The sequence below is a fragment of the Podarcis muralis genome, chromosome 6, assembly GCF_964188315.1.
Source record: "Podarcis muralis chromosome 6, rPodMur119.hap1.1, whole genome shotgun sequence".
Taxonomy (NCBI): domain Eukaryota; kingdom Metazoa; phylum Chordata; class Lepidosauria; order Squamata; family Lacertidae; genus Podarcis; species Podarcis muralis.
This window is the reverse complement of record NC_135660.1, coordinates 14,584,935-14,598,838: the sequence shown is the minus strand read 5'-3', so window position 1 is coordinate 14,598,838 and position 13,904 is coordinate 14,584,935. Positions and strand designations below refer to the sequence as shown.

Sequence of the window (13,904 nt, the reverse complement as noted above, 5' to 3'; positions counted from 1 at the left end):
AAGAAAGGAGAGCAGAGGCCTTGGATTTTGCCAGCCAACAGGTAATACTTGGACTGCAAGCACACAGATCATCCGGTCACAGCATTCCGCACTATGGCGAGATGAGTCGTATATCCCTTTAAATTATAGTAATTATTTCTTTAAACTTGCATGCATGTGCAGAAATTAGCGTGTGCAAATTTTATACAGGTCTATGCCCTCTTCTTGTTGTTGTTGCATTTCCTGCATTTACTTGCCAACGATTAAGGGGCCAACCTAACAACACGGCTGTTGTGAGAGTCGCTGCCTTGTTGTTTTGGATGGCTCAGGGCTGAAGCTGAGATTTTACTGAGCCAAGGATTTCAAAGCTCACCACCCCCAAGCTGAGAAGGCTGACCAGCCCTCCAGCCTGTCCGCAGCCTGGATGCATTCAGAGCATTCCATACAAAAGTTCTGTTTCTCGCTGTAGCCACCAAGAGGCCACCTAGCTTCCAAGTTGGTGGTTAACGTTGAGAAGAAAGGCTAAAGTTCAACCCGCCGAACTGGACTTGCCTTTTATCCATGTATGCAGCTTCTGTATTGCTGTTTAATTGGCGGTTGCTTCAAAGCCGATGAGCCGTGGCTTTGCTCCATGCTGCGTATCTGTCGTTCCCCTTTGCGAGGCAAAAGCATTCCTCCAAGGGGGCAAAACACATGTTGCATCAGCTGTGCTCGCCCTCGTATATTGTCATAGGCAGCACCACTTTACCAAGAAAGCTTTGCTTGGCCTTCAGTTGGCCAGCTGTATGTTGTTCATTGCAAGGACTGGCTCAGATCTTGGGCCAGTAATATTTGCAGGGGGTGAGTGTTCGCTGCTGCTGTATTTAAGCAGTTGTAAAAAAGGAGGAAAGAAGATGATAAATCCAAGCTGTGACCTTCATGCTCGTGCCACCCAGAGTTTGAACATCCTACTTCCTTCTTCACCTAAAACTCCACCCAACTTTGCTTTTGGAAATGAATATAACCAAAATGTCAAAATATTCAGTGATGTATATCAATCAGTGATGCTCTGAAATCTAGGCTTCCTCTGATACCAGTCGTCATCGATCTTAGATCCCCATGTGAACAAGCTGGCCAATTGTGGTCTCAAGTATGGTGGTGTTGGAGAACCTTAGTTGTTCTGTGGGACTTGGACATTCACGCCAAGACAGTTCTCAGTGGTCAGCTTGGGACTTCTTGGCCACCATGAGAACCATGCGGTTTTCTCAAATGGTCCATTGGCCTGACTCGCAAGGTGGAGCATAACTTCAGATTGGTCCTTGCTGCAGAGCTCGAGTGGGATGGTCTGGGGCTGTGATTCCTCCGTTATCCTGGTCATACCATTTCCTGGCATGTCTGGTCTCACAACAACAACAAAAACAACAACAGCCCCCTTCTCTTGGGTAGAAGACCCATTAAGTTGGTCTGCCTCCAGATACTTAAGGATTCTGGATTCTTGAATGCCTGTTTTCCAGAAGAGCTTACCAGCCTTGAATGTCTATTTCCTAGAGCTTACAATCCTATCCAGGTCTTAGTCTTGGTATGGGACAGAATGGTGCAATGGACCAGGCACCCTCTCTGGCGCTGCAGAGCCCAGTTTGCCGCTCGATATACTAGGGATTACTTGGGGTGATGGAGCAGGTGGGGTGATAGCTAGAGCACAAGTGCATAAAGCTCACTGTGAAGCTGGCCAAACACGCATTAAAATACAGAATCGTGCCTATTGCATGATGGTGACGACAGCAATGAAAGAAGGTACCTTGGACTCCTGGCAAGGGACGTAGCTGCACAGGCAGGTTTATGGTGATTTTGGTTGCTGGCTCCCAATGTCACGATAGCTGAGTGAAGGCGTGTGAAGCTGCTGGGATTTGGACAACCTACTGGCAGCTGCCATGAGAGCACGGAAGTGTGTGGGGGGCTATTAGGAATCGGCCTATTGGGGGGGGCACGCTCTTGTCTAGCAAATTGGAGGCTACACTCTGCGTGACCAGCGAAAGGTTTCTGCCAGCAATTGAGGTGGTCACGGCCTCTGGAAACCTGGAAGAAATTCTGAGCGCGCAGATGATGTTATGACTGGCACATCTGCAAGCGAGGAACCGCGCTTGGGAGTGAGGCATGCGGCATGGAAGGACCCAGTCCTTATGTCACCAGCCTGGAATGGAGGGGCTGCTTGAAACAGCAACTACTTTGCTATCGCCAGGCTGCTAAGTGTCTCGCTGGACCTTTTCCGTCTTTGCTGTGAAGGAGTCGGGGGGTGGGGGGCAGGCAGGCGGAGAGAAGCCCTTAAGCCGTGTTTACAGTGGAGATATTTTAATTAGCTTTTGGGCTTGCAATTCAAACAATTTGCATAACACAGCTGCTCTCGGAGCAAACTTGAGAACCGTTCCTCCTCGTGGGAACTTGAAACTTTGGTTTGTGATACATTTACTTTACCCACTGTCTGTTTATTGTTTGCATGGAAGCTCATCCTTACTTTCATAAAGGATTTCTGCGAGGGTGCAATAAGCAGTATGCATGTTCTGCCCCGAAGAAGCACAGAGACGTCGCGTAGCTGAAACTCTTCTTTCAATGTGTACCTGACTCTGGCACTGTTAATTCCCCATGCTGGAGGTTTTTGAGATTTCTACCCTCAGAGTCCCTGTGCCACATGGATTTGTCTGTTGAGAAACTCCTGCAGATCTGAACTTCACAACATTGCAGAAGATTCTGGAGCCTATTTGAAGGCGCTCCTCTCACTCAGGCAGAGGCATGCCTGAAACGTTTCTTACAGTCTTTGCCATGGCTGCAGGACAGAATCAGCACAGATAGGCAGGCAGTCTTCATCTGTCATTAGCTAATCTCCTCGCAGCCAAACAGCATGTGACGGTGCAGCCATGCATGTCCCTGTCCCTGTCAGATACATAGGCAACATGGTTTGGTGGAGTCTGAAAAGTGAAATCCCGATGGGCTTCGCTATGTTTTGCAGCTTTAAGAAATTCACCACCAGCCGCTCAGCTCTTGATTCTGGAAGTGAATAGGGGGAAACTCCTTAAAGCAGCCTCCCCTAATCTGTCGTCGTCCGGACATTTTGGACTGTTAACTCCCATCACCCCCGAAAGTTGACAATGTAGGCTGGGACTGGTGGAAGCGGTAAACCGAAATGCTGGGTTGCTTAAAAGCAATGAAACCTTGACGCTATCAGCCCCATGCTCTAACCAACTGAGCTATCCCTGCACTGATTTTGTGCCTGCTTGTGGGGGAGAGTTGTCGCTTTTTACATCACATCGCTTGCACCCTCCATCAAAGGACCTCTGGTACGCTTCCAAGGACCTCCATGGCTCAGCGTAGCATAGTTTTCAAGCCATTGGTTCATGTTCTTGAGCTACGAGGGTTGGACTAGAATTACCCTGGTGGTCCCTTCCGACTCTACAATTCTGTGATCCCTCTATGATCTTCAACGCACATAGCTGAAAGTAAATTCAGATAAAATCAGTGGGGATTTACTGCATTTTTACTATTTTTTGTCGGGACCCTGCCAGAGTGACTGGGGCAACCCAGTTAGATGGGCAGCATATACTACTACTACTACTACTACTACTACTACTACCACCACCACCACCACCACTACTACTACTATTGCTGTGCAATGCAGTTTCCAGATCTGGATACAAGAAGCTGCTCCGGCATTCTCCTTTCTCACCATGCCTACACGGGAAAACTGGAAAGATCCCGAACGCTTCAGATTAGACAGGTGGTAGAAATGCAGACAAATCAGATGCCACAGTCATTAACCTGAATCCTGCTTCCTTCTCATCACCCCCCGCCCTTTAGAAACCTACTCAACTTGGCATTGAGGGAAAGTTCCTTCTTGCTTCTTAATTGGCACGAGAGGCCGCCATTGTGAGAACCATTTTATATTTGCTGTGTTTTTGAGAATTGGCCCTGTCTGCGTGGCTTGCCAAAGTTCTTGTACTTTTCTACCCCTCTGAGCGTTAAGACAACAGGTGGGATCTTTCCCCATTCCTGATGCCGCCTGCCTGCGATGCAGGGCATTTGATGGGGTGGTGGAGGAGAGGAGGAGGAACTACTTGCAACAGAGCAACTCAGCTTGCAGGACTTTGGGTAATAATCCTTTTCTGTTTGTTGTTGATCCAGGCCAGCGTGTAGGCGTCCTATAGGCCTCGTAAAAACCCATCTGGTTCGTAAAAAGAAGCTTTAAAACCAAGAAACGTGACAAATCGGCGCGAGGTTCTAGGGGGCTTCGTTTATTTTTGAGGCTTTGCTGAGAGCCAACACTGCTAAGAGACACCAGCGTTCACCTTTCCTGTGCCTTCCTTCATCTTACGCATTCATCTAAACTCAGTTTTGCCACGTTTATCTTGGCAGGGAACGGAGAAATGAAAGTTACTGCTTAAATTATTGAAATTCTTTTTGATCCTCCTCACTCCCTAGATTTGCTTCCTATTGGAGTCACGGGGTTCTGTATTTACATAACACCGGATTTGAATTTTTCTTTCCAGGAACTAAATGTGCTCTGTGTAGGATTCTGTTGTTGCTTTTGCAGAGAACCTGCATGGTTTGCAGTTAGAGGTATGGCCTATGTGGGGTCCGATGTAATTTATTCTTTTGGTATTAGGACGTTGGTGCCCATAATGGAATGTGCTACAGCTTTAACAAAGTTTTAACATGGAGCACGCCATTTGGCGTCCCCTAAAAAGCTTAGATATGCTTAGCTAGACTTCGGGTTCTCTTCTTCTTCATCATCTTCATCTTCACAGGGTTGAAGAGGATAAGGCAGGTGGGAGGAGAACCATGCGCACCACTTTGAGCTCCTTGGAAGAAAATGGGGGGGGGGGGTTATAAATGCAAAAAAATAAATCATCCACAGACAGGCAGACCACTATTCTTCCTTTGGCAAGTTAGCATGGTAGTGCAGAAGGGAGGGACTCCTGAGCACATGATATGCCTGGAAAGATCTCCAGATTCAGTTCCTGGTTTCTACAGGTAACACCAAAGAAGATCTGCATCTCGGAGCCTGAAGAGCTGATGCCACTCAGTACAGACAGTATAGATTCTGAGCTGAAAGGACATAATGGTCTGACTCTGCGTAATGTAGCCCACTATGCTTCATAGTTTCTTCCTGGATCTTGCTGTTAGCAAGGGTTTCCCAAACGTGGGTCTCCAGCTGGTTTTTATCATTATTATTATTCAAAATTAAAACAAAACATATTATCCAGAAACATATCATCCTTATTTTTTTCCCATTTTCCACCCTCCCCCACCCTCCCACTGGTCCTGCTAGCTAGGGATGATGGGAGTTGTAGTCCAAAAACAGCTGGAGACAACAAGTTTGGGAAACCCTGGCTTAGTTCAAGAGTGCTGGTGCCTTGCAGCAAGCACTTTTTGAAAGGGTTGTAAGTGATTCCCCATGCATTGCACAGAGTTGCTCTTTGTGATTTTAAAAAAGAAAGAAAAAAGTTATGCTGGCCACAGGAAGTTCATCTCACAGTCCTGTGGCTTGTGGCTTACGTCTAATATCTGTGCCAGTCCTGTAAAATATTGGCACACTGGTTTATCTGCTGCTGATAAGGACGGGGAGGCCAATAGAGCTCAGTTTGCATTTAAAGTGATTCCTAGCTAATTCGCACTTGGTGCGAAACTAAAAAAAAGCAGCCTTCCTTCCAAATTTTCAGTTCTCCGAATTTTGCAATGTAGTTCTTCCTGTCAAGTCATATGTACGGTGGTACCTCAGTTTAAGAACAGTCCTGTTTACAAACGATTCGGTTTACAAACTCCACAAAACCGGAAGTAGTGTCTTGGTCTGAGAACTTTACCTCGGTCTAAGAATGGAATCCAAACTTGGTTTAAGAACGGTTTCGGTTTAAGAACGGACTTCTAGAATGGATTAAGTTCGCAAACTGAGATACCACTGCATAGAATTGCATGTGCTAGGGTAAAGTGTGCATAAGAAATCATATATTAGTGAAAATAATAGAGGAAACGGCTTGCAAAAATGTGTGTAATAGGATACATTGGTACTGAAAGGCTGATGAATTTTCAGGTATCCTTTTTTAGAACATTGCAAACTGATATTTGTTTTATTTCTTCATAAAAATATTTATATTCTGCTCTTTCATAAAGAGAAATCAGAGCATTTTACAACAATAGCACATAAAACTAGTCAATAAAAGAACATTAAAAAGTTTGGAAAAGCCAAACTAAAGAATGGAAAAATGAGACACTGAAAGGAACCAGAATTGATAGATTACCCCATCCCTAACATTGTCCTTTTCTCCTTAGTTGCACCTCCCATTTTGTCATAAGTAGATGCATTTTATAATAAAAGGCAAATCTGGACACAATGCAGAACTTTCTCACTGGTCCTATGAAGGTTAGAATCATGGGTGTGTTTCTTTGATGGGCACTAGTTTCTCTAAGCCTTTGTGGAGTCATGTGTAATCTTTTCTTTGCTCCAGTATCTTTTCGGTGCTTGGTTCCCTTCGTTATCACTTCAGAGGGTCCTCCTAGCTCTCAGCTGACCTCTGCTGGATATAGAGTTTTTAACAGGCAGATAAATGTATACCTGGGACTTGACCCTGCTCACAGGACTTCCTGGCTGCAGAACAAGTGGGAGTTAGGCCTCTGGTCTCTAGAGCACATGAAAGAGCAGTGCGCTAGGAATGCTTGAGGAATGGTGGATCTCAATTCTGTATTGGACCCACCTGATCCTGCTCAGAACATAGACCTCCTTTGGAATCAGGACTCCAACAAATCCCACAAGCAATCTGCCTCCAACAGCTAACAGCCCCAGGGAGCAGCTAGGGCCGCAGGTGTTAAAAATGGGTCTGCAAATGTCCCAGGGAGCAGGAGCATTTAATGTTTTGCCATGCCTCCCGGGGACATTGGAAAAAGAAAGCTGGACACATGGAAGCCGAAGCTGTTTCCTCAGGCCATTCCAAGCAGCTATTACCTACTAAAAGGCTTTAAAAAATAAAAAAATAAAAGTACAGCCCTCGGACCACACAAAGTGTTTTGCTTTGTTTCTTGAAGGATGATATGTTTGTTTCTTCGTTTGTTTTAATCCACATGCGAAAATGGGCCAGTACAGGCTTTGAATAAGGAAGTTTTGAATGTTTGATGTCTTACCGTCTTTTGATTTGTTCGAAGCCGCTCAGAGTTGCTGGAGTAACCCAATCAGATAAGTGGCGTGCAGATAATAAACTTTTTTGTTATTTATTGAATTGTACTATTAATTAATTAATTATACTGCCCTATACCCTCAGGTCTCAGGGCGATTATTTCACTCTTTGGTGTGTCTCATGCCCATTTAGATACGACACTTCCCTCCTTTCACAATACCATTTATACATCACTTGTGCGGGATGTTAGCACCCAAAATGTGCAAAAGTGTTATGGACGAAATTTAGGCTGGCAGGTCCACCCCCTAACTGGCACTCGATTTCAGTGGCCAGGAGCAAAGCCTGATTTACCATTGAGTACACAGGTGGCGCTGTGGGTTAAACCACAGAGCGTAGGACTTGCTGATCAGAAGGTCAGCGGTTCGAATCCCAGCAATGGGGTGAGCTCCCATTGCTCGGTCCCTGCTCCTGCCAACCTAGCAGTTCGAAAGCTCGTCAAAGTGCAAGTAGATAAATAGGTACCGCTCCGGCGGGAAGGTAAATGGCATTTCCGTGCACTGCTCTGGTTCGCCAGAAGCAGCTTGGTCATGCTGGCCACATGACCCGGCATCTGTACGCCGGCTCCCTCAGCCAATAAAGCAAGATGAGCGCCGCAACCCCAGAGTCGGTCACGACTGGACCTAATGGTCAGGGCTCCCTTTATCTTTACCTATTTTTATAATTAATATAAATACATGCCATGAGCTTAAAGCTGGAATGGGGAACCTGTGGCCCTCCAGATGTTGTTGGATTACAACTCCCATCACCCCAACTATTATGTCATGCTGGCTGATGGGAGTTGGGTGTCCAACCACCTCTGAAGGCCAACAGTTCAATGAAAGGGGCCTAAGGAAGACGAAGAGGCCTATGTTACACATTTATATCCTTCCCAGAGAAATGATATTTGGCCACCATTTCCCCCTGTCTTGGTACAGCAACGTCGTAGTCCATTCTTGGGCCTCAGCCCTTAACAATATGACCCTTGCCAAAGTCATAACAGGAATCAGTCATCCCTCGCGGGAATGTATGTTTAGAGTTCTGTTCTCCCACCCCTTAAATATCTAAAATAACCGCCATGTTTGTTTTATAGTCCCTGTATCCTATTTTTATCCAGTGCTTCAGCTGGAGTGTGCTAGTCATCAGTGACTTGAAAAGGGTCAACGCTGGGGTTAGTTACTGTAGAAAATTGTCACTTTTTCCACATGGAGAGGGAAATGAAATTTCATTGAGCTTTGTGGGTTTATTTTTATCTCATCTCATTACTGAGTGTGACAGGAATCCCAGCTATAAAGCAATGTAAAGAGAGAAAATCTGGTCCACATGTTAAGGATTAAAGGTCAAGAATGATTCAGATTCAGCTTCTGGCAGCTAAGGTGAAGTAATAAGTATAAAGAATTTTGCAGTGAGGAAGAAAAGGGGCATTTGATTATCCCTCCGCCCTGAAGATTTCAGGAGGACATGCCAGATCCAATGGGTCCAGTAGTTTTAAGTTATTTCACATCATTTCAAATTTGCACACTGCCTCTCCGTATTAACTGTACTTGAGCTGGTTTACAATCCATAGCAATTACAAAATACGTGACAAAAATCGCTTTGCCATCCTGTAGCCATTCGAAATACGGCTGAAAAGAGACGAAACAAAAATTCAAGAATCCGCTTCGCATACTGTGTTGCAATAAAATAACAGAACAGAATTACCAGATAACAAAAAACAAAAATTCACCCATCATTAACAAATGCAAATAAAACCAATAAATACAACCCATAATAAAACAAAAAAAACCACACCAGTTCCAACTAATTAAATAATTACATGATTACATAATTACAAGACATCATTTATGTTGAGTTACATTCGGCGTTTCTTAACATTTAGTGGCTTGTGGTTTGACTGTTAAGATACATCTTTAAGACAATTTTGAAGTGAATATTGTTACCTAACAAAGAGAGTCTCCATTACTGAGCCAGAGCAGAATATGGATTCTTATTACATGGTTCTTTCTTCCTGGAAAATCCATTTTGTTCAGAATTCATCGGTTTCCCATTGTGCAGTTAATTGTCAGTTGTGGTCATATCAATACAGAGCTCCAAATGTTTCCATGCATTCATAGTTGCACTGCATCATTGGTTTTGAAGTCTTGAGAATATGGAGCACTTTTCACACATGCATGTTTCACTTGCAATGTGTTTGTGCAAGAATGCAAATAGTTTGGATCTGGATTCTTGAAATACTGTCAGAATGGCCTTTGGGGTTTTCAGAGATTTGTAGCTTTCCGCCCACGTTTTGGTGTCATGATCTTTGGCAGCCAGGCAATGTCAAGTGTGATCCGCTTGAAGATTAATTTGCACTGAGTATTTCCTTGGGAACCACTGCTTTTGGTCAGGTTCTTTATTTTCTTTTTCAAACTGAACTATTCTTGTTATGAATAGTAATCTGAATGATGAATAGTAATCTGAATGATTCACTAAGTGGACAAGGTACCACCATATCCTTTCCTGTTATGAGTTGAATAGTGATGCCTTATTGCCCTTGAGCTTGAGTTAACTCAAGTAGAGAGAGAAAAGGAGCAAGCTGAGAGCAAAATTGGGAGCACAAATCCAAGGGATGGGAGATAGGTGGTATAATCAGGGATGAAAGGATTATTACTATGGAATATTCCCATAAACAAGAGCATAAAGATCTGATAGGCTTCCTTCTGTGCCAAAGTAGGCAGAATCAGAATGATATGTAAGACTCTTGTTATATTTGTGCTCCAAATGCCATTTGGAGTCTTTGCCAGAGGCTGAATAATCATCCTGTGTTCCTTCCTTTCGAAGGAAATTGTCTGAAGCTGGCAGACCAGTTTAGCATAGTCTGCCTGTCTCTGAGCAAAACAGTGTCGCCATGCTCAGCCGTCCCTCAGTGTGTTGTCTTCCCCCGTTATGTGCCTGGAAAGGTGGCTTGTCTGCTAGATTGTTCGAATGCAAAAGGAAACAGGCCAGCATTCCGGTTCCACAAATGGCAGGATCAGGGCATTTTCAGCCCGGTCGACAACTACAGATCTTACGTGCACAGCTTCATAATTCTTCTTTCGTAGCTGAATTCTGAGGACTTTCCTGATACTGAGTTATTAAACCTGCTTTCTTACTCATGATTCTGTGCCCAGTTGTTCGTTTTCCAGATGTCGCAAAGACAGTTCTTTTGCTACCTGTGGCCTGGATCGGGTGTGGAGAACCTTTGGCCTTTCTGATGCTCCTGGGCTACAATTCCCATCACTCTAGACTGTTGGCCATGCTGGCTGGGGTTGATGGGAGATGTAGTTCAGCAGCAACAAGAGGGCCCAAAATCCTGCCCCCACGCCTCTGAGTGCATACTAGGTTTTGGCCGAAATACTCTTGATTCTTAAGAGGAACCTAGGAAACTCCTTTCACCCCTGCTCCTTACCTAGGGTTAGAGGAACAGGATAGCACTTTTGCGTGGCGAGTCCCCCCCCCCCCAGTGGAAATAATGACACATTTATTAAGGTTATTGGACTTCAAAAAGGCCACAACTTTATTGGTTACCGGTGATGAGCGGTATTGGCTTAGGCATTGGTCCTAACCGACTATATCCGACTTCAGCCCGTCCGCTTGAAGTCCAGAAGGGTTAACCACCAGTAAGGGGAGTCCTTCTGATGCACGTCAACTAGGAACTCCCCCCGGGGTCACCGATAGGGGGCATGCCTTAGGCCCTCACCTCCCTATGCTTCGGACAGGGCCACACCCCCCGGAATCCTTTACCGGACTACCCTTCAATACGTGGGGCAGGTGATGGCGTTACCTCCCCTCTTCCAACTACAGAAATATTCCAATGCCTAACTACCAATATCCAGAAAGTTGTGACGATTTGCTATGAGGTAGGCAAAAACCAAGTGGGTGGTGCCAATTTGCCAAGTGGAAAAATTCCTACCAGGCCCCTCAATGGCAACCAACCAAGGTCCATAGCAAGGTCAAAGGCAAAACCTTATAGGGCGGGAGGGTGGGGAAAACCAAACTCTGAGGAGCGGCAAAGAGGGAGATCCCTGGCTGCGTCCTGCTTAAAATGGGGCAGGCCACGCCCCCAGAGCCAGCCGATTGGCTGGCCAGGGGGTGACATGGCCGGGAATCCCTCCAATCACGCGGGTGGAAGGGTGGAAGTGGCTTTGCGTGGCAAGTTCCCGCCCCCTCCCCCAGTGGAAATAATGACACATGACACAATTATTAAGGGCTAAAAAAGGCCACAACTTTATTGGTTCCAGGTGAGGAGCAGTATTGGCCATAGCCTTCTACCGGCACCAAGCTTTCAACCCTGGCTTCATATCCTGGTTGAGGTTAACTTCAAAACCTTGTATGTTAAGATCGGCGGAGGGGGCCCTCCTGGTAGTTCTGCTGCCTTCAGACACTCGGGTTGGGGGTGGCCTAGGAAGAGGGCATTTTCTGTGGCAGCCCCTAAGTTGTGGAAATCCCTCCCTAGAGAGGTGTGTCTGGCAACTTCATCATACAGCTTCCGGTGTATAATGTATATACAACTTCAGGTGTATGTTTTCAGGAAACAGCCTATTTTCTGTGATTTCATCATTTTTCTACTTTTAGGTTTTTAAAACTGTTTCCAATGTTATATTTTAAATTGTTGTAAAACACCCCAGGACATTAGGGTGAATGGCAGGTAATAAATTAAAATAACATCAACAACAGCTCTTGACTATGACTAAAGCTGACAGCCATTTCTAATCTGCATCTTGCTTTTTACTGTATATTGTTATTCTAATATATTGGTTTTTATATTGTATTTCTATGATGTGTTGATAGATTTTTTTCCTGTACACACCACTTTGGAATTCTCTCAATGAAACGTAGTTAAAAGAGGTTTGGAATAAGTAAATAAATATAGTTGATCTCGGCATGAGCCTTAGAATAGTGATCGTAGTTTGCACCGGAGGAGGAAGGAACTATACGCATAGTGAGCAAGCATGAAAGTTCACAGTGCCTCCCTTTGATCCATGGTTAAAGCATTGCCTCTGCGTTATCTCTCCGATTGTGTGAACTCAAGTGTGGGTGAATTCAAAATTCGGTTGACGCTCTTGCTACTGAAGCAAAAGTTGTAATTTCTGTCCTCTTTTTTTCTTCCTGCACAGAATGCGACACAGAAACAAAAAGGGTTCAAGATGTCCTTTCTGGAATTGAAAAACCGCAGGTATGTGATCCACTGGCATTTGACAAAAAATAATAATTACATAGCAGTGCAAAATTGAAGATATGAGATTAGATCTAGTGTAACAGTCGTGCAAAGTAGCTTTGGAGTTCATGTCATTGGTAGCACACAAGCTTATATTTCACAGCGTAGGGGTTGCATAGTATTATTATTATTATTATCATCATCATCATCATCATCATCCAAGTTCACAACTCCCATTGGATTTCACTGTTGTGCTGTGCTAAGAATGAGATTCCCGCTGGCAAAGTGGCTGCTGCAGAAGAGGGCTGCCACAATTGGGTATCATCCAATATTGATACATAGATATTTTCCTGTAATTGAATGAAGGCACCATTATTTTCCATGCCCCAGAGGATGTGCCCCTTTGGCCTTTGCAGTTGGCAAGCAGGACAAACCCTCTCGATTGCCTGCATCTGTATAAATATATGTGTGTATATAGAAATCTAGCAGTAGCTGCTGTACTTCAGGCTTGCTTCAGCTTCTCAACCATCTGCCCAGTATACCTGAAGGAGCATCTCCACCCCCATCGTTCTGCCCGGACACTGAGGTCCAGCTCCGAGGGCCTTCTGGCGGTTCCCTCACTGCGAAAAGCAAAGCTGCAGGGAACCAGGCAGAGAGCCTTCTCGGTAGTGGCGCCCGACCTGTGGAACGCCCTCCCATCAGATGTCAAAGAGATAAACAACTACCTGACATTTAGAAGACATCTGAAGGCAGCCCTCTTTAGGGAAGTTTTTAATGTGATACATTTTAATGCATTTTTAATCTTTGTCGGAAGCCTCCCAGAGTGGCTGGGGAAACCCAGCCAGATGGGCGGGGTACAAATAATATATTATTATTGTTATTGTTATTGTTATTGTTATTAATTTGCTAGCTGAAGCTCTGTGCTCCAGCCACTGACCTCAGGGACCTCTGAACCAGGGCAAAAACACTCCTGGTCTAGGTTTGGATGTAGTCGTCTAAGGACGGACAAATCTTTCCCTTTTCCGATCTGTGCTACTTTCATATATTTTTCACCCATCTTTCTGCACTGGTCTGCATTGTTTGGAAGAAGATATCCTATTTAAGTAGAGAATTTCAGTATGAGAAGTGCATCTCAATCCAGTAGTTAGCTAAAGCTGCAATCTTAGCACCACTTCGGAGTTTGAATTGCACTCGGTCCTTCAAGCATCCCTGTGGTCATCTTCGCAGTTGCCTTAGCCACGAGGCTGCTTTGGTGCAGCTGTGCCTCCTTATCTTAAAACACGTAATTGCCGCTGTAGCTCATGCAATCAAACCATTAGTCATCTGGCTTTTTTTAAAAAAAAAGTGAATGTGCAGAAATAGCCCCCGTAAACATGTAAAATGTTTACAGCTGCATTCCTTGCATTATTCCCAGCTTTCCTTTCACATGTGTGGCATGCTGAGATTGTGTAACAGGGCAGTCTGGTAGAAAGGTTTTTACGGGCTTTCGTCTGAGATGGCCTTAGCGTGCTTCGCTGATGACTTCAGCACATATGTGAGCGCGTGAATTCCTGCCAGTAGTAGTTGCATGCATGATC

At 44.9% G+C, this 13,904-nt stretch overlaps 1 protein-coding gene across 1 annotated transcript in view; it reads left to right on the top strand.

The window, feature by feature from the left end:
• The window catches only part of FNDC3B (fibronectin type III domain containing 3B), a 263,394-nt gene that overhangs the window by 181,485 nt on the left and 68,005 nt on the right, over positions 1–13,904 (top strand). Inside the window, exon 7 of the mRNA XM_028731578.2 lies at positions 12,287–12,345. Within this exon, the coding sequence (XP_028587411.2) occupies positions 12,287–12,345 (59 nt within the window). The remainder of the gene's footprint in view (positions 1–12,286; positions 12,346–13,904) is intronic.